General features: G+C 38.3%; 1 protein-coding gene across 1 annotated transcript; it reads left to right on the plus strand.

Annotated features, from left to right (window-relative positions):
- The first annotated feature begins 1,046 nt into the window (after positions 1-1,046).
- LOC307157196 (uncharacterized protein) lies at positions 1,047-19,462 on the plus strand. The gene is made up of 3 exons (XM_079869044.1): positions 1,047-1,101; positions 7,048-7,197; positions 16,379-19,462. The coding sequence occupies exons 2-3, from the start codon at positions 7,113-7,115 to the stop codon at positions 18,265-18,267; spliced, it is 1,974 nt and encodes a 657-aa protein (XP_079725170.1). The 5' UTR covers positions 1,047-1,101; positions 7,048-7,112; the 3' UTR covers positions 18,268-19,462.
- Positions 19,463-22,054: the final 2,592 nt, after the last annotated feature.

Raw genomic sequence — 22,054 nt, forward strand, 5'->3', positions numbered from 1 at the left:
CCCAGTTATTTAAGACAGCTCGAGAGATCTATGAAGTGGTTAGGATTTGCCAGTAGGGGCTTGTGATGACACTGAGGAGACAGAGATGTGCACAAATCTTTCAGAAGAGGAAGAATGTTTTTGACGACGAGCAGTTAATCAAGTAGTCTCGTTTGGACAGATCATCTCTGTCAGTGCTGGTTAATGTTAGGCTGAACTTACCTTTTATAACATGTTTTTGTTGTTCAACTAATTCAGCAAGCAGTAGCAGTCCTGCCGCCAGTTCGGATTTCTTTTGGAATCCATGGGGGCTGAATATATCACAAAATCTAGGCCATATATAGCCAGGTCAATTAACAGCACACCGGTTTAAAATTACATGTGAAAAATTTTAAGACATGGTGGAAAATGTGTTTTTTTTTTTTTTTTTTTTTTTTTTTGGGTCAAATTTTACTTAGTAAAAGCTGTAAAATACTGCTAGTTGTTAGTTCATGTCAACTACGAAACCTTATTGTAATAGTAGTCTATTGCTGCCATCTACAGGCATTGATGTTTTTTTTCCCGTTTACTTTCATAAAAGTTAAGCACGTTTTACATCACTTGGGTCAATGCGAATGAATACTAATTCATATTTTGGGTTGTTAGTACAACATCTTTCTACAATCTAAATAAATCATAAAATAGGCCTAATATCTTTCTTTTTCTTCAGCAAGGTGCATTAAATAAACTAAATAGAATGCACATCGTCGTACAACAATTTTAATAACTCATGTCATTAATATAATACCAGGTGTAAAAAGGGCCTGTAACTTTAAAGTAGTCTGTGGCCCTATTAAAGTTCATATGCATCAAACTAAAATGGAAAAAAGGCTTTTTGAGGAATGGTCCATGACTGAACCCTAGTAATATATCACAGTTTTGCCTTTAATGGACTGAATCTCAACACGTCCACTAGTACCGGTAGTTTATTTTTTTGTATAGACAGCAGCGATTTTTTACAGTCTATGCCATATTAGACATTCTCTGGTCTATGGTAAAAAGACGGTTTTTTTTCCTCCAGCCGTTGTGACGTCATAAGGCTGCGCCGCGGTCCTGCGTCTGTTGTGATTCGGCTGAAGAAAGGTTTGTGGTTTTAAAGCATTTACGGTGTTTAAATCGATTCAAATCGTTCAATCAATTAATGATAAAAAAACATTAATCAATTAAAAATATTTATTATGGAATGTAAGATTGTAATACTTTATCCAACATTTGTGAACAGTGTTTTTGTGAGTAAAGCGCATCTGCACATATGAGTAATACAAAAAGGTGCGTCTCAGTTCGCTCCCTGCATCAGGAATCACTTTACCTTAAACACGAATTCGGGCACTGCAGAGATGGGAGAAACGTTGTCACGGTTTAACTGGTGTCCTTGTTCAGTTGTTACTTCTAATGCAGATGTGAACGATCGGCCGCATGTTCATTTATGAAAAACATGTGCAATACATTAGTAGCCTACATTAAAATTATACTCTCTCACTAAATGATGCTGGAGTTATTATCTCACTATATTATTTTAGAGTTTTCTGATCAGTACTGTAAATCAAACATCATATAGTGAGAAAGTTTAATTGTGATTTCATTAAGTGTAACGGCAGAAGTCTCCTCCAGCAGCTGCAGAACATAGTGAGTCGACTCCAAAAGAGTCGATTCCTCGACTCCAAAAGAGTCGATTCCTCGACTCCTAATAGTCCTATTGTAGGAGAAATGCTGTGTCTGAAATCGCTCACTTTTCACTCGCTCACATTTTGATGAATTGACAGTGCGCTTATCGCCCTCACCCGAACATTTGGATAAATTAGTTTAATTCTTTAAAGATTTCATTATCTACTTTCTCATTTATTTTTCTCTGAAATAATATTGGACCAAGGCCTTTTCTTGTTACATCTCCCTTTTTAGATTGGCAACACCTAGAAACAATGCATTTCAAGGGAATGTCATCTCTAAACTGGACTAATTTGGCCAGTCATGCTAAAAGTGTGTTGTTTTAATAAAGGTAGTTTTAGGCTTTGCGTTGTTAAAAAAAAAAAAAAGAATAGCCTGAGTGTAATAATGACGGCTATTGTGATATCTTATATTGCCGACCGTGTTTTGACTTAAAGTAAATGGAGTCGATTCCGGGAATAGATTTAATCTACTCCTACGGTGGGAGTCGGGAATCAGAGTCGACTCCAAAAACCCTGGAATCGAGCACCTCTAGACAGTACACGGCACACACCCCAAGCTGTCTTTTCTAGTTACTTATTAAACATGTACGTTATCAAAAAATTACCATTACCATAACTGAACTTCAGCTCTGTCCGGAGGCTTCCTACAGCTCATCGATTAAACTGTAAAGACAGTAATGATGACGTCGATTTTTACCATATCGATCTGAGCGCGAGTCCGATGATGAAACATTGGAAGAACTAGTCATTCAACACGAACCTCCATCGTAAGGACGACTTGAGCAGGGCTGCGTTTCCAGATAATGATGGATCTTAGTACTTACGAGGATTTTCTGCGAGCTACTTTACGAACGTTCGTGTTCATTTCACGTGCGTTTCACAAAAATGCACTTAGCACGATCGTTCGCAGCTGTGCTTTAAGTGCTACTTAAGAGTCGCTGTCCGTTTGTCAAGTGCTGAAATGTCACCTTGTAGAATGGCTTGTAATTACAGCACACACTTGCAATTTTAAATGTTTAACCTAACTGTTTTCACCTGATGTGCATTTTCCACGAGGCCAATAATCTATAAAAGCACAAACCTATGAGTGGAGACACCAGCAAAATGGCTGAACCAAAAAAAAAAAAGAAAATACCTTTTTTTTTAAAAAAGGAAAAAAAAAAGAGGAGATTATAGTAATTTTAGAGGAGGTGGAGCTATACAAACATATCATTTTCAGCAGGTTTAAGGGAAGTCATACAAATAAATAAAAACAAAAAATCTGGGAGGATTTTGCTAGAAAACTGACTGCAACTAGGGGCATTAAAAGATCAGGGAAGGAGGTCAGGAAGAAGTGGCAGGACTTTGCCAGCCTTGCTAAAAGGAAAAGGGCTCTGCAGAGGACAACATTTAATAAAACAGGTGGTGGGACCAGTGCTTCAGGTGGCATTTGTGGTGGTATTGACATCCATGGAGGTGTAGGGGTAACACAGCCTGAGCCTGAGTCAGGTCCCTCATCAGTTTCATCTGCCATCTCCTAGTGCTCCAAACAACCCTCCCAGGCCTCAGCCTCCATCTTCAGTTGCCCAGACTACAACACCTCAGCATTTTGAGAATGTTTGTAGTTGTAGTCAGGGCATATGAGAGTGTCCTTACTTAACAGGGAAGATGAAGAGGTGGTGGAGGAGGAGGAGGACATGGGACCACATGATGGTCAACCAAGAAATGCCCAATACATGGCTGGTTTTCGTGCATGTCAGCAAGACATTGACAGATTTTTTTTTTTTTCATCCCTATTTTTCCCAGTCTTTGAAGCATATTACATCTTTTATTTATTTTTTTGTTTGTTCATTCATTTAATTTTGATTAAAATGATTCGATTAAATTATTTCTATTTTTTTGTTTTGTTTTCTGACCTTTTTAATTATTTAATTCAAACATACATTTAACCCAAAAAAAAAAAAAAAAAGTAATAAAGTACAATCAAAACCTTATATTATAATCACATTGCATTTGAATAAAGTTAAAGGTGTAATCTGCCGGTTGTCCTGCAGGTGTCCTCATAACTCTGTAATCTTACGATGCACTTGGGGATTTACGATTACTCCAGAGCACTCGTGGATCTACGATGATTTTTAAGTGCTACTTAAGTTACGATGCTTTTGGGAAACAGACCGTAATATTAAGATCAGTCGTACGATCGTTTTTACGATCTTCTTAGGCTTACGATGCTTTTGGGAAACACAGCCCAGGATGTTTCTCAGTGATACACTACTCAGTTTGAGGTACATTATGAGATGTTGCAGCTATCATTCCTCATCATCAGTATGTCCATCAACAAACCGATTTGTTTACTTCTAATTTATTGCAGTGCACACGAGGGAACTATAGCAATAACGGTGCATACATTAGCCGAGCTCAACAAGCTGCTCAACAACAAGTTATAAAGCATAACAGATATCTTTTCTATTTATGTGCAATTGATGGTGAGTTAGTTAAATAAGTTAGTATTAGTTACTAAGCCTCTAGTGTGGACTTTACATTCCAATTCAAGTAAAAACTTACAAAAGGCAGATGCAATCCTACCCTGATCTTTAAACTCTGACCCTCCTAGGGATGACAATTTTGTATGTATTGCTTTACCAACAACTGAAGCTCATTAACTGATTACTGAACAGCAATATTATATTAAATTCGAATAAAATAAAATTAGAATCATAACTCATTAAAAATTTGTTTTCCAGGGGTTTAGTTTTACATGCTCAAATAGCAACATGAGTTTTGGCTTGACGTTTATATAGCTACTTTTATTTCTTCATTCTTGTTCTGTTCTGAATACAGTTAAACTGAAAGGATTTGTTTTGGAGTAACTAAAATAACCTATAGCCCAGCTATTAGGGCTGCACAATTAATTACAATGAAACCGCATGCGACTTGGCAAAGGCTGCGATTATTTTATGCGCAGCTTGTCAGTGCAGTGCGACTGATCGGTAGTAAATGCTGCTCCACCTGAACACCAGAGGGCGCTCTCACGCTGACACGCCAAATATGCCCCACACATAATTCCAGGAAATCCCTATCGCTGTGTAGCTGAATAAACCGAAGATTGAAATGCTTTGATTAAACATGACTAATAAACACGCGACTGCCTTATTCTGTGTAAGAAGCCACATCATCTCACAGAAGGATGCTGTTGTTATGAAGTGAGTTTGGAGTAAAAGCATGTTATTAAATGTTGTCTTTTGTTGGACAAGAGGCTCATAAATGCTTCTCATGTTTGGAAAGCTGTTTGACGCATGTTGCTTTTTCAAATGCACGTTATAAGTGACTCAGACTTTCAGATGGAGCAGCGTTTACAGAGCCGTACATCAATGACAAACTGAGCATAAAAAATAATCGCAGCCTTTGTGATTTCAAAATCGCGATAAGCCAAATCGGTTTAAGTGCGATTACATGGAAATTGCGATTAAACGTACAGCCCTAATAGCTATGTTTATAGTGTTTTTAGGCCTAGTTTCACAGACAGGGCTTAGATTAAGCCAGGAGTAGGCCTTAGTTCAATTAGGATATTAAAGTAGCTTATAAACGTGTCCTAGAAAAACATTACTAATGTGCATCTTGAGACAAAACAATGGAACTGACATATTTAAAGATATGCAACTTATACACAGTTTACCTGTTTTATTTTTTCTCTCAAAAACTTAATTTCATATGTGTAGCTTTTTTTTTTTTTTAAACCACGGAGCAAATGTTTTAAAAAATATATTGAAAATTTACTTTTTTAAGCCATTTAAAGGGTTAGTTCACCCAAAAATTTAAATTCTGTCAGTAATTACTCGCCCTCATGTTGTTCCAACCCCATAAGAGCTTCGTTCATCTTCGGAACACAAATTAAGATATTTTTGATTAAATCTGAGAGCTGGATCACTCCTCCTTAGGCTTCTAAAGACGTTATAACTTGCTGGCCCAGAAAATGCATTAAAGACATCGTTAATATAGTCCAAGTGACTCCAGTGGCTCAATCTTAAGTTTATAAAGCGACGAGAATACTTTTTGTGCGCTAAAACACTACGTGAAAAAACTCGAGGCCCAGAGAGAAGGAAATGAATAGTGGAATAAAGTCGTTATTATTTTTAATTTTTTTGCGTACAAAAAGTATTCTCGTCGCTTTATAAACTTAAGATTGAGCCACTGGAGTCACTTGGACTATATTAACGATGTCTTTAATGCATTTTCTGGGCCAGCAAGCTATAGTGTCTTAGAAGCCTATGGAGGAGTGAGCCAGCTCTCAGATTTAATCAAAAATATCTTAATTTGTGTTCCGAAGATGAACGAAGGTCTTACGGGGTTGGAACAACATGAGGGTGAGTAATTACTGACAGAATTTTCATTTTTGGGTGAACTAACCCTTTAACCGATAGTATTAATCGATTAAAATTCCTACTGTCGGTTAACAGTTTACCAGTTAATTATTAGCATCCCTAATTGCAATGTTATGAACTAACTGTGTTTTATACACCAGGCAAATTTAATTTGTATAGCGGGTACCTTGTCCAGAGCAGTTGATCAAACTGCATTCTCTTGTGAAAAGTTGACAGAAGATACCCAAGCATGTTGGACATGGTTGTAGAAGCCTTGCCTGTTGCTGATGCCAAGATGAAAATGATCCACAAAGAGAGGTTTGTGCTGGTGAAGAGGTCAGACACAAAGATAAAACTACTTCGAATGCAACCAAGGTCCTATAATATTGAAACAACAGATGGTGTTGTGTTGAGGAATCATCAGCATCTTTTGAAAGATTTATCAGCTGAATTGTAATTGACATATTGCACAGGTTTTCTGGAATTGATGAATATGTGACCAATCGTTTTCATCTGCATTTGAAGCTACAACTTCACCAGTTAAACCATAATGCCAGAGTTTTTTTTTTTTTTTTTTTTTTTCAATTGAATCGGTTGAATTAATTACTTTGCAAAATAAATCAAAATGAATGTTTCGAAGTGTTTTGCGAAATGCAACACACTGAATGACACCTGCTACTCAAAATGGTGTAAAAGCAACTTTTACAATGTGTGATTATAATGGAAATGCAAATGTTTTCATGAAAATGTAATCTTATGCATGTATCTACAAATCATTAAATACCAATTTAAATAAAAATGAATTGTCTGTATAATTTGTCGTCTTTTATTAATTTGAAGTGCTAATTTTCATTGTTTTGTGAGAGGGCTTGTATAATCAGACATTTTATCAACTCTCACTCTGACTCTCTCCCTTGCCAGTGCCCTGACTACTGAACTAGGGAGCTGATTGAGACGCACCAATATATTTAGTTTGGATTTATTTTTCTTTCTGTTAATTATTCTCATTTTAAACATGACAGAGTGTCCAAACATAGAAACACTCCTGGTGAAGCAACTGAGATCCATGTGACATGCTATTATAAAGATGGCGTTTATTAAAGAGGAGAGTGAAGACATGAAGATTGAAGAAACATTCAGAGTGAAAGAGGAAGATACTGAGGAACAAACAGGTTGGTTTTATTCTCAAACCTGAACTCTGTCATTTGAACCTTATTCAAATGTTGAACTCAAAAGCACTTGCTCCATCAAATCAGTGCCTTGTAAACACATTATTTCCTTCGAGGAATTCCAGAAAGTAGGGTTAATTTTTTTTTATGAAGAATGTAATTTGAGTGACCTAATTAAAGTGGTTTTATTTGTTAAGGTGTGGGTTGCCTCTTGTGGACATGTTAAGATCACATGACCAGACAAACCTTTTGGAAATAAATGCAATGATTGCTTTATTCACCATTTGTGCAATGCGCATTGATGCTACCGTAACAATATTTATAACCTCATAAAAAATAAAGAGGGTCAAAAACACTTAGTTTACAAACAAAATATTATCATACTAACATTAACATCTGAGGGTTGTTCCCCCCCCTAAAAATATAATTAAAACCATGCTGTGTATTGTAAATAATATAATGATATATACTATAATTATATAAAAAAACGAACTATATATAAAATAATTGTGTACGTATTGAAACAATACAAACGATTTAAGTTCAGAAACATTTTGAGTCCCCCCTCCCTTGCCTCATAGTGCTTTGGTCTACTGCTTGCTTTCTGCCTTTACACTCACCTACACACACAATTTCGGTGGGAGAGAACAAGTTCTTCAGTTGTTGTGGAACTCCAGTATGTTGGCTGTCAAGGCTTATTCACTTTAATAATCGGATGAAGTGATTATTTTCTCTTTAATACAGATGATTCTGTGTCATTTATAAATTAGTCATGAAAAAATAAATTATGATATCCGATCTATTTTTCCATGAGTTTGCAATATCAACGATTATAATGTTACCTAGCTTGTTTGGTTGCTTGTTTAATACAGTAGTTTGTTGGATAGTAAGTCACCCACTACAACTAACACAGTGATTAGCCTATGTGTGAACTGATATTAGGCCTATACAGTAGATCTAACTGTTGTGTTGGGACTTGCTCAATATGTTAAGTGGCAGATCTCTATTGGATCAGTGTCTTGTCCGTGGCAGTGGCTTGTCTGTCCCAGATGAAACCTAAAATTCTATGTGGAGGACACAAGATAATTTAATAATTATATTATGACTGCGTGGTGAACCTATGAACCTAACTCATATTTAAACCACCATAAAATTTTGGCTGTATTATTAGTGTCCCTTTCAAAAATTGATCTTGAGAATTTTTTTGTTTATTGTCCCTCCACTGCTTGATTAAATGTATGCCCATGGATTGCCCTAGATCAGAGTTCATCAAGACTTGCCCTGGAGAGCAACTCCAACCCTTATCAAACACATGTGAGCAAGCTAATCAAGGTCTTCAGGATCACTAGAAAATCACAGGTAGGTGAGTTTGATCAGGGTCTGAGCTAAACTCTGCAGGGCAGTGGCCATAGGACCGAATTTGAGGAGCCCTGCCCTAGATTGACTGGTCTGCAGCTGTTTAAAACGGTTTGTGTACAGAATTATAACTCACTCTCACCCAGACTAACAGGTCATCGGGTGTAAATCAGATTTAGGGTCAGATGGATTTAGTTATTTTTGGACGTCATCTCTCACCTTCCCTTACGAAATTGCTTTTTTCAAGTGTGCTATTAGTATACTTTGTAAGGGGGGTACAGTTGTCAGACCCAAGACCAGATATGATGAAAGAAGATCAGGAGTCGTGAAATTCAATCAAATAAGTAAAAATTTACTGAAGAATAGTTTGCAGTTCAATTTGTAGAGCCAGCGTCAAAGTCGCAAGCTAACTCTACCTTACACAAAATCTTACACCAATTATACCATTTCCAAGGGCATTCATTAGATATTTGCTACTTCTGATTGGCTAAGAGAACATAAAGTCTAAACAATTCTACACTTATAGATAGACAGTGGGGTACGTTGACATTAATCAAGATAATTGTCATCCGAGTCCCTGAAGGTTCGATGTTGACCTCGGAGGTCGTCGAAAAGGGTCCTGAGATCTGCCGCTACATATCACGAGACCTGCACAGAACATGCAACGCATACACACAAGCACAAAGAGAATAACAGTTCTACCAAGGTTGTAGAGAGCCTGAGCTCATTATTATCAGGTCAGACTACCCAAAACATACTGATAACACCTTCCCTCCTCAGAAAGAAGTACAGATAATCTTCACTCTATTCTCTAGAGAAATACACATGAAAGAAATACAATTCTATGAACTAACTGTGAAATAGATAATGTAAGTCACGTAGAAGTTGACCCCTGTAACTTTAAAGGGTAACTAAACCCTAAACCAACTTTTTTTAGTTAATGATCTGTAAGAATGGGGCTTTATTAGTGCTGTTCATTGATTCGAGTAACTTTTTTGACATTTGGGTATAAAGTGTTTTAATTCTACTATATATGGTGTAAAAACGTCTGAGTGCTGCCCTCTTTAGGTTGAATGGTGGCTACTGCAGTTGACTATTGGATGTTTGCGGTACTGTGTGACGTAAGCGGTACAACGCTACGTAAGCAGGTTCCAGTTCACCACGCCCTCCCTTGGTACGAGCTAGAGCTAACTTATAGTATTGCATCAGTTAGGATAGCTTCAAGTTAGCGTAGATTTATCTGTATTTACTACAGTGATCGGGAGGGTACGTAGGTGTAGGTTTGCTGGTTGCAACAGCACTGCTGGACTGCATAGGTGGAAATGGGCTTCTCCACACAGCTCGCGCTGAAAAGCAACGCAGTGCCAAACGCTGCTCCTCCTGCATGGACTCCACCACCGCAGCGGCGTCTTGATGTGAGTGATCATAATCATAATTTATGGTTAGGCTAAAGTTAATCCACTGGGGTCGACAAACGCGGCGGCGCATTTTGCTGGATTTTTTCACATAGCTGCAAAATATGAATAATATGCCTAAAGAGAGCGTGCGCTATTGACATCAACTCGATAAAACTCATCAGATGCATGTACTTTACATCGTCTTGCGACCCTGTGAGTCTCTCCATTTTAGAGTCTGACAGCAGCTGTCAATTAATCCGTCACTGCGGGTCTCAGGTGCACGCCCCCCCGCTCAGCCCCGCCCTCGGTTCGTCCCGTCTATCTCCTCTGGGGTCTGCCCACTTTTCTAGCATTTATCAAATATTGCCAGTGGGTGGAGTCAGGCTCTGACCAGGGGTTTAGTTACCCTTTAACTTGGTCAGCAGAAAACAGACACAGAGCCATCTGATGGGCCTTCAGGCTTGTCCTCTTCTATTAGTTATTAGCTGTTTCCCAATACAAAGGGCCTGTTCTCAAGGTCCTTGTCCAGGGCAATAAAAATTAGTCACAGACACCATAATGCACTTAAAAATATACTGGCAGAAATGTTGACAACAAAATAGGATTAAAACTATATATGAATCACTCGTGAATATAGTTAATGATTATAAAACTTGATTAGTACTTGTTATAGGAATAATGTAAAAACTCAAAAGGATATATATTGATATAGTGAAGAGACAAGGGATTCTGACCCCAACCCTTCAACTTCTTTTAAAATAAAAATAAGAGAGTATATTTTCAGTCTACTTTTTATATACTTCTCAGAAATATACATGAAATTGCACTTAAGTGTACTTGACTTAAAGTTGTAATCAAAATTATTCAACCCCCATTGCAAATCAGGTTTATTGGCAAAATGTACTGACTTTCAGCTGTTTGCAATTAACAAATCAAACAAGTAATTGAAATAGCTCAATACAACAAATGTTTCAAGTGGTTTCCCCAAATTCAACTCAAAATGCAACTTTTAATGACTTCTGCAGTCTCAAAATTATTAAACCCCTGAATAGAATCCCTCACAACAGCACAAATCTGCAAAACAGGTGTTGTCTCAAGGACACCTGATGCAACTAATCTAAGGCTTTATTAGTTGCACCAAGTGTGCTTGAGCTAGAACACATGAAATATCAGGACGGGCTAGGTTTTTTGAATGTCACGTTTGACTGTATGTTAGAAATATGGCTAAGACAAAAGAATGGTCCAAAAAGTTAAGAGAAGATATCATCGCCCTTCACAAACAAGGAACAAAAAGATAGAGAAAGCACTAAATGTTCCTAGAGACACCGTTGGAAGCATAGTTTGCATGTTCACAGTTAAAGTAACTGTGGTGACACTACCTGGACGGGGCAGAAAAAGGCAGCTATCAATGACTGCAACAAGATTTCTGAGAGGCCAGGTTCGGAAAAACCCATTAATGACTGCAAAACACCTGCAGCAAGACATGGTGGCAAAAGGCACTGAGGTTTCAGCTGCACAGTAAGGCGCGTACTAAACGCATCTGTGGAGCGATGAAACGGCGATGGAAATTTTCAGCCCTATGGATCTGCGGTATGTCTGGAGGAAGAAGAATGAAGCATATGCTGAAAAGAACCCTCTGCCTACAGTTAAGCATGGTGGGGCTCTGTGATGCTCTGCGGCTGCTTTGCATCCTCTGGCACTGGAAACCTGCAGTGTGTGGAATGCAAGATGGATTCATTGAAGTATCAGGAAATCCTAGGAGAAAACGTCATGCCGTCAGTGAGGAAGCAGAAGCTTGGGCGTCATTGGACCTGATCCCAAGCATACCTCAAATTCCACCAAGGCTTGCTTGCAGAAGAAGTCCTGGAAGATTCAACAATCCAGAAGATCCATCACAGTCATCTGACTTGAACCCCATAGAAAATCTCTGGTGGTATTTGAAGGCGGCGGTTGCAGCACGCAAACCCAAGAATATTACTGAACTGGAAGCCATTGCTCATGAGGAATGGGCTAAGATTTCTCAGAAACGCTGCCAGAAGCTGGTGTCTGGATATACAGGTGCTGGTCATATAATTAGAATATCATCAAAAAGTTGATTTATTTCAGTAATTCCATTCAAAAAGTGAAACTTGTATATTACATTCATTCATTACACACAGACAGATACATTTCAAATGTTTATTTCTTTTAATTTTGATGATTATAACTGACAACTAATGAAAATCCCAAATTCAGTATCTCAGAAAATTAGAATATTACTTAAGACCAATACAAAAAAAGGATTTTTTGAAATGCTGGCCAACTGAAAAGTATGAACATGAAAAGTATGAGCATGTACAGCACTCAATACTTAGTTGGGGCTCCTTTTGCCTGAATTACTGCAGCAATGCGGCGTGGCATGGAGTCGATCAGTCTGTGGCACTGCTCAGGTGTTATGAGAGCCCAGGTTGCTCTGATAGTGGCCTTCAGCTCTTCTGCATTGTTGGGTCTGGCGTATCGCATCTTCCTCTTCACAATACCCCATAGATTTTCTATAGGGTTAAGGTCAGGCGAGTTTGCTGGCCAATTAAGAACAGGGATACCATGGTCCTTAAACCAGGTACTGGTAGCTTTGGCACTGTGTGCAGGTGCCAAGTCCTGTTGGAAAATGAAATCTGCATCTCCATAAAGTTGGTCAGCAGCAGGAAGCATGAAGTGCTCTAAAACTTCCTGGTGGACGGCTGCGTTGACCTTGGACCTCAGAAAACACAGTGGATCAACACCAGCCGATGACATGGCACCCCAAACCAACACAGACTGTGGAAACTTCACACTGGACTTCAAGCATCTTGGATTGTGTGCCTCTCCATTCTTCCTCCAGACTCTGGGACCTTGGTTTCCAAATGAGATGCAAAATTTGCTCTCATCAGAAAAGAGGACTTTGGTCCACTGTGCTTTATTAAATCCAGAGTCAACGCAGCCGTCTACCAGGACATGTTCAGAGCACTTCATGCTTCCTTCATTTTCCAGCAGGATTTGTACCGGCCCACACTGCCAAAAGAACCAAAACCTGGTTCAATGACCATGGTATCACTGTGTAATTACTGTGTGATTTCATGTAATATTCTAATTTTCTGGGATTTTGATTTCATGGGTTTCATAAGCTGTAAGCCATAATCATCAAAATTATAACAAATAAAGGCTTGAGATATCTCACTTTGCATGTAATGAGTCTATATAATATATTAGTTTCACCTGTTAAGTTGAATTCTTGAAATAAATCAACTTTTTGATGATATTCTAATTATATGACCAGCACCTGTACATTTTGTTTGCAGCAGGTCATATCAGCAAAAGGGTGTTCTACTAAGTACTAAAGATGCTTGCCATGAAGGGGCTGAATAATTTTGAGACTGCAGAAGTCATTAAAAGTTGTTTTTTTTTCACTTAAATTTGGGGAAATCACTTGAAACATTTGTTGTGTTGAGCTATTTCAATTACTTTTTTTATTTGATCATTGCAAACAGCTGAAAGTATGTACATTTTGCCAATAAACCTGATTTGCAATGGGGGTTGAATAATTTCGATTAAAACTGTATACTGACAGAAAAATCTAAGCATATTTGGCCTATCAGAGTACTCAATCTTTTCATTGAGATATACTTAAAAGTATAATTAAGTATTCTAAGTTTACTTGGCATGTAGTTGTGTTTAATATTTGGAATGAGTCGCCTATTAAATACTTTTTTCACATAGTTTTACATACTGTCTTATAAACTTAATTTTTGGGGGGAAAATATTGATTTATAAAGAAAACGGATACGTTCCTGAATTTTTGTGTAGGCTAGTCCACTGGTAGTGTACATCGGAATTGACTTCAAATCTACTTTACTCTTTCCCTGCCATTGACTGAATTTACCAGCTATCTAATGTTTTCACTGTTATACGGTAGGTGGTACTAGTACGCATCTTCTTAAAGAGTACTGAATCTCCTGATCAGAACACAGGAAAAGAAAAAGCAGAAACAATTGATAGAAGATTGCTAACGCAAATGTAAAATAAAAAAAGCTTGTAAATCAAAACTGCCTAATGATCTTGAAGATCGCAGAGATGATCTCGAATAAATAATGCTAACGTAAGCGGTGATGGCAACGAATGAGCAATCATTATTATAGTTTAAAAGCAAGTGGACTTTTGAAACTGGAATAATGAGTGCATACTCTTTCGGCAAGAGAGGAATAACATGGATGGAACTTTCTTGGCAAAGAGGATTGTATGCATCACAGTCAGGTACAAGGGATATGTCTACTAACATTAGTAAGACAATAAGTTTAATTTCTGTAACTTGTTTATTAACTTGGAATATGCGCCGATCGGGCAAATGTCCGGGCAAATGCTAGAATGCTGAAAATAAAGAGAACATTTACCGTTCAGCTTGCCAATGATCCAAAACACACATCTAACAAAAGAATTGCTTCAGCAAAGAAAGATGAATGTTTTGGAATGGCCCAGCCAAGAGCCCAGACCTGAATCCTATAGAACCCTAAAGAGGGTTGTACACAGGAGATACCCTCACAATTAAACAGATCTGGAACGTTTTTGTAAGGAAGAGCAGTATCACAATACTTTGTAGTATTGCGTTAATTCATAATTGAAATCTACAAAATGAACCAAATTTTCATAAATACATACTGTAGATGTAATGAAAACAAACCATATTTTCCTCCAAATACTTTATTCATGAGAATGAATAACTGGCTGTTACCAATCAAATGAAATTAGTGTAAATAAAAGCCGAGGTGGTGTTAATGCATTTACAATGCAATTTTAATTGCATTATTAATGTTACAAGATTAATGTTTTAAATATAAAATCCTAAATATAGAAATATGAAATGTTGGGGAAAACTGAAAAGAAAGGCCTACTTTTAAATGGGAAACTAAAACCACCAATAGCTGGCGGAAAGTGTTTATGATTCAGTCACTAAATCATTCAAAACAACTGATTCATTCAGGAAAAAGTTGTTTTCTTTATGAATCTCATTGAATCATTGAGGAGAATCAAAAACACGAAAAATAGCGAAACACCGGTGTGTGTAGCTCAGAGAAGCGCTACAGTTCTGTTCTGTTTAGAACTATTTTCAATTCAAAATAGAGCGGAAATATCAACATTGACAATGTTACTTTTTCACATTTGCTGATATTTGGAAAAACAGTACTCTTGCTCATGTTATTGTTTAACTATATTATGTTATAATAAACAAAAATAATATAATAATATAGCTTTATATAGTATCAATGTGTGTGGGATTAGTGAAATTTGAACACACTACATCCACAATGTTGTCTTTGTATTGTGTCTTACGCCGTCAGTTGCATCGCTTCCACCACCATTCACAAATACCCTCTTGTGGCCTCATTGAATAGTAAAGTGTCCATTGAATGCACACTCTGAAATCTCAGTGGAAGTAGTAGGTCATCCAGGTACTTTTTGTCTACTGTTTTTCTAATACTATGTATTTGGACATAATACTCTGTTGGCGTACTGTTTTTTGTATACTATATAGTTAGGAAGTATCTGATTTCAGACACACCTCAGATGGGTGTATCAGGTAAGAGAGACATCCAAAATGTGCAGTGTTGGGGGTACTCCAGGATCAGAGTTGGGAACCACTTCGTGAGAGCACTGCCTTCAGCATAGCCAAAATGGATTTTTGCCACAACTGAGGCCACCCATTGCTGCAGGTGGTTCTCTCTGAACAGCCAGGGAGGTCCTTTGGGGATAGATGCACTGTATAAAAATGCCTGGAAGAATAGTTGTAAGCCTTAATATCCCTGGTGCTTAGGGCATCGGGCCACCATTGGGCCACCACAAGGGTCTGCTTGTGGCTCCCAGATGGCCAAAGAAACATTAGGTGTGTTCGACATGTGGCGCTGCAGTCATGTGGTCTGACTTGCAACACTGCATGGTGGTTAGAAGTTTTGTCCGATGCCACATCACTGTGCCGCATACCGTCAAAGTACCACAAGCTGATGCCACTGCAGTTTTACAATTGGCTGGATTTACTGATGAGAGGAACAGGAAGCAGAAAGTTCATTACATGAAGTAGAAAGTTTCTGACTCCTTCCCCGACTGCGACAAAACCTCACAGATTGGTAAAAATCCAGCCGAAGTCAACACACTTATTGGTTTACTGTCATCTGGTTCCTGGTTGCGTTGGGGAATCTTCTCTCTTAATCGAAGGGCCAGTCCCTGACATGGAAGACAGGGTTTATTCTGGCAATTTGTTGTGACAGTTGATGAGGTTCTGAGATTACAAGAAACACCTCTTTCAGTAGCCTTTTCTATAGGTTTTGATGTTTGTTTTGATGCTTTAATGCCTTTTGTGTTGGTTTTGATGTCTGCTTTGTGCCAAGAACTGGTGTTAACTTGTATTTGTCTTTTTGCTTTAGCCCTGATGGTTCTGAAAGAAGAAAGTCAAGAACTGATGGAAGAAAAAGATCAGTATGAGAAACATTATGATTTCATGACTGGAGAAAAATCCACACAGACTGAAAAGACTTCCTCACGAAAAAGAGCTCAAAAGACTGACACTAACAGTTGTTTTACCTGCCGTCAGTGTGGAAAGAGTTTCAATCAAAAACAAAACCTTGAAGTCCACTTAAGAGTTCACACAGGAGAGAAGCCTTTCAGCTGCCAACAGTGTGGAAAACGTTTCACTCAAAAAGGAAACCTTAAAAGCCACTTAAGAATTCACACTGGAGAGAAGCCTTACACCTGCCAACAGTGTGGAAAGAGCTTCACAGCAGAACCAAACCTTAGGTATCACATGAACATTCACAATGGCGTGAAGCCGTTCACATGTGATCAGTGTGGAAAGAGTTTTACACGTAAAGTAACCCTTAATTACCACATGAGGATTCACTCAAGAGAGAACATTTTAATATGTCATCATTGTGGAAAGACTTTCAGCCATAAAGTAAGCCTCAAGACTCACATGAGACTTCACACTGGAGAGAAGCCTTACACATGCCCTCATTGCGGAATGAGATTTACATATAAAGCATCACTTGATTCCCACATGGGAAGTCACACTGGACAGAGCGCCTTTCCCTGCAAAGTGTGTGGGAAGAGCTTCTCACTAAAAGGAAATCTTAAGACTCACATGAGAACTCACACTGGAGAGAAACCGTTCATATGTGTTCAGTGTGGAAAATGTTTCACACGTAAAGGGAACCTTATTTGCCACATGAAGATTCACTCAAGAGAAGACTGTTATATATGTCATCAGTGTGGGAAGAGTTTCCCAGACATGAAATGCCTTAACAGGCATGTGATAATTCACTCTGGAGAGAAGCCTTTCAAATGCCAAGAGTGTGGAAGGGGTTTCAAATTCAATAAAAATCTTAAGGCTCATATGAGAATTCACAGCAGAGAAAAGCCTTTCAAATGCCCTTCCTGTGAAAAGAGTTTCAGTCATAAAGTAAGCCTTAAGACTCACATGAGACTTCACACTGGAGAGAAGCCTTACACATGCCCTCAGTGTGGAAAGAGTTTCACATATACAGCAACACTTAATGCCCATGTGAGAAGTCACACTGGAGAGAGGCCGTTCATATGTGGTCAGTGTGGAAAGAGTTTCACACGTAAAGGAAACCTTAATTACCATGTGAGGATTCACTCGAGAGAAAACTGTTTAATATGTCAGCAGTGTGGAATGAATTTTACAGACAGGAATCACCTTAAGAATCATGTAATAATTCACACAGGAGAAAAGCCTTTTATGTGCCATCACTGTGGAAAGAGTTGCACAAACAAAGCAAATCTTGAGGTTCACATTAGAGTTCACACTGGAGAGAAGCCTTTCACCTGCCCTCAGTGTGGGAAGAGTTTCACACTTAAAGGAAACCTTAAAACTCACATAAGAGTTCACACTGGAGAGAAGCCTTTCACGTGTCTTGAGTGTGAAAAGAGTTTCACATATCAAAAAGACCTGAAACGTCATTTGCAAACTCATTCCGGAAAGAAATTGCAGTGTTCTGAGTGTGGTAAGACATTTGGAAAAAGTAGCAATTTCAAAAATCACCTGCTCATTCACTCTGGAGGAAGGCGATTTAGTTGTGAACAGTGTAATAAAAGGTTTCATTTGCCATCACACTTACATATACACCTAAAAAGTCATGCGGATGTGAGACCCTATTTGTGTTCCTTGTGTGGAAAGAGTTTTAAATGGCTCAGCAATTTAAAATGGCACCAGAGAATACGTGTCTGTGAAATTAAGTCAATGTTCACCCCGCAGCAGAATGTGGGGCAAATCTGTGGGGCAAAACTACTTTCATGATCATCTGCATCCTTCACCTCTTGAGGCTTTTTATTTTCTTTTGTAATGTACATATGAACTTTTTGCAGCCACACTTCACCATCTCTTTTGCTATAGTTTAAAATATTGAGTGGTTGCGGTAGACACCCTCTAATTGAGACGTCGCTCCATTCCATATTTTGATATCTCAGAATCAAAATATGAAACTTCTTTCTAGCTGTGAATTGCCACAATATAAAGGAAAGACTGTAAACGAAAGAACATAAACTGAATGAAAATAATGAACATTGAACTGCATTATTTGATTTATTTTTAGTGAGAGAATGCACAGGTAAACGTGTTGTCATCCTGAAATTTAACATGGATATTGTTGGAGCTCATCTGGTGACACTGGAAGCTGGTTCCAGCTGTGAGTAAACATTCTCTCACTGCCGATCCTAGGTGTTTCTTAGCTTATTAATTAGTCAAAGTTTATTTCATTTACATAATACACAAAGTATGCTTCAGATTTTATGCAAATGCTTAGCGTATCTGTACAGCCGAACTCGTAGCTTTTTAAAGTATACTCCATTTGATAGCATGCACGAACACAGGCAGTCAACACATGCACACTAAAAATGTTATCCTTTTCCACTGTCTGTGCGGTTTCTCTTTAGAACTTAAAAGTGATAAAATGTATTTGTACTTGTTTAAACTAGTGCTCATCAACGTAGGCATCTATTGCATCTCCAGGAGTCTGTTGTTGTTAAATTTTTTCGAATGTAAAATGGCCTCTGTTGAAAAACTACAGTCAAATAGTAAAAGAATGGCCGAACTGCCGAGCATCAAATGTAAAATTAAAGTAAAATATCCAAAAGAAATTTTCATTAAACAGTTTAAAGAAAAACACTATTTTACAAGTATGTCCTGAATTATTATGATCAAACACTTTCACTGTAAAATGCTAATATCTTACAGTTAACTGTTAGCTAGCAATAGCACACATGCATGCTAATGTATATAGACATCACTGTGTAAGTGTCTACACGGTTACTGCCTTTAAATAAAGCAACATACCGCATATTGTCGATGTTTTCTGGCCCATTCTGGGCTGAAGAACTGACTCTACTCAATACTATAAAAAGTTGCTGCCTTAAATGTTTAAGTACAATCAACTTGGATGTTTAAGTAATTTCAACTTAAATTACGTTAAACTGACTTAAAAACATTAGTCGAATCTTGTATCACATAAATCAAATTTGAAAATTGCTTAACTTATTTTGATGAGTTAAAGCAATGTAAAAGCATATGTTGTCATAACTTATTATGACCGCCGCTAGCGTAGCTAGCGAAAGCGGTCATATAGGGATTGTCAAAGTTTTTTTTTTTTTTTTCGTCATCTACTGAATTTTTCGTCAACGATACCAGGGACACCGAAACACCGGGGAACATGAAATTTGGTGGGCATGTAGCCCCACTAGACTTTTACGGAAAAATTTAGTTTGGTCCCCGGGGGCCACTCCCCCCCCCCCCCCCCCCCGCGCTGGGCCCCCCCAAACCCAAAAAATGCAGTTTTTCCTAAATAACTACCTGAACCGTGGCACCGAGGATGAATAAATTTTTATGGTATGTTGGTCTTAAGGGCCCACATCAACCTAGCCCATAATCGATTGTCAAAGTTTTTTTTTTTTTTTTCCCGTCATCTACTGAATTTTTTCGTCAACGATACCAGGGACACCGAAACACCGGGGAACATGAAATTTGGTGGGCATGTAGCCCCACTAGACTTTTACGGAAAAATTTAGTTTGGTCCCCGGGGGCCACTCCCCCCCCCCCCCCCCGCGCTGGGCCCCCCCAAAAAATGCAGTTTTTCCTAAATAACTGCCTGAACCGTGGCACCGAGGATGAATAAATTTTTATGGTATGTTGCTCTTAAGGGCCCACATCAACCTAGCCCATAATCACTCATTTGTGATTTGTGCCCCTCCCATAAAAAATGAAAATGCAATATTATTCTGCTTTAATCGCCCCTATCTTCAGTTGAGATGTTCAGAACTGCACCATATTTCATGTGTATGATTAACTTGACATCCTCTGGGGGTATGCTAAGTTTCGTAGAATTTCATCCATGGGGGGGTATAAAATAAATTCATTTATGTGCACATTTAGTGACTGTACACTCTTTGGCCTGTAGATGGTGGTGTTGGGTTGCTGGTTTAGGATGATACTGTCACTAAGGTTGCCAACTGTCCCGAATTAGGCGGGACGTCCCGTATTTTGGGCCTAATTTATTTGTCCCGTGCGTGACCTCCCGTGTCCCGTTTTTTGACAAGCTGATAAACCACTGACTGATACAACAGTAACAGCAGCAGTGCTGACCACGAAACTTGAGAATGATCACCGACACCTGCCATCATCCAATCACAGCTTTTTTTAATCACTGTTTTGAGACAAATCATTGTTTGATTTGCGAACATCCTCTGGCGTCTGGTCGCTTCTGCCTCAAGCCGGACTCGTCTCGCGCTAACGGTAATTTCCTTTCACTGTCCACGTTTTGATTTCGGCTAATCAATTTTGGCGAATGCAAACAACGTGATTATTGTTCATGAGTCTAACATCCAGCCACGCAAGAAAACATGTAATCTACCTGAGGGAATAATATGCTCAAAAAACATTTCTGATTATTATTAATGTTTTAAAGCTTTTAGAAAGTACATAGAAAGCTTTTTCTAACATTATCTTAACTGTCACTTTTGATTAATGTAATGCATCCTTGCTGAATAAAAGTAGGCAATTACTTTCTTTATTTTTTTTCCCAAAAAATAATCTTACTAACCCCAAACGTTTGAACTGTAAGCCTAGTGTATAATGTTAAAAAAGCTTTCTATTTTAGATAAATGCTGTTATTTTGAACTATGGTTTGTTTGTAATGTGACTTTTTTCATGTATGACATTAAAATTATTTTTAGAATTAAATACGTAAATAGGTTAAGCAATACAAATGTGTTTATGTCTGATAACCTTTTAAACACAAACTTAACTGCAGACACTGAAATGACGTACACTGTGTGATACAGTACAAATATTTTGAGTGTCCCTCGTTTTCCTATAAATAACCACGATTGTCCCGCATTTTCCTTTTCTGAAGTTGGCAACCCTAACTGTCACACACACACATGCAGGAATACAAACAAACGCAAGCATGCACACACACTGACATCCACACGCACAGACACACACCCATACACACACATACAAATCCACATGCACAGACACACACACACAAACACACACGCGCACACACATGTACGCACGCATACATACACGCACAGACACACACACACACAGACACACACATACACAAACACACACACATACACACACACACAGACAAACATGCACATACTACTACTTTTTTTAGGTATATACATAAACACGCAATACAGCCAAATTGCTCCACGTCATTTATTTTTGTGGAAAGCCAGTGCAGGCCTGAGCGGCGGTCATATTTTGTACCGCCATGCGGTACATCTAGTTACAATCTAGTTTGACTCTTTCACACAAAAGTTCTTATTGAGAATTAACAAAGGTTTAGATGCTGATGTTTTATTGAAAATAATAAAGTTTGAAGTCACCATTATTGTGGTAAGTGTTTGCTTTAGTTGGACTCTTGACCAAGCAGCAACCTTCTGGTCTCTCTCTTGAATAGAACACGGAAGTGTTCATCTCCAATTCATCGACTGGCCGCTAGAGACAGGCTCCAAAAGAGAGTCAATCCCATAGAACCCCATGTTAAAATGCCCAACTTTACAGCAGAAAAAAATATGTT

Source organism: Squalius cephalus, assembly GCF_949319135.1.
Source record: "Squalius cephalus genome assembly, chromosome: 4".
Classification (NCBI taxonomy): domain Eukaryota; kingdom Metazoa; phylum Chordata; class Actinopteri; order Cypriniformes; family Leuciscidae; genus Squalius; species Squalius cephalus.

Coding starts and splice junctions, on each gene's coding strand:
- LOC307157196 (XM_079869044.1), top strand. CDS start 7,113: ATGGCGTTTATTAAAGAGGAGAGTGAAGACATGAAGATTGAAGAAACA. Junction 7,198..16,378: donor AGATACTGAGGAACAAACAG/GTTGGTTTTATT, acceptor TTTTTGCTTTAG/CCCTGATGGTTCTGAAAGAA.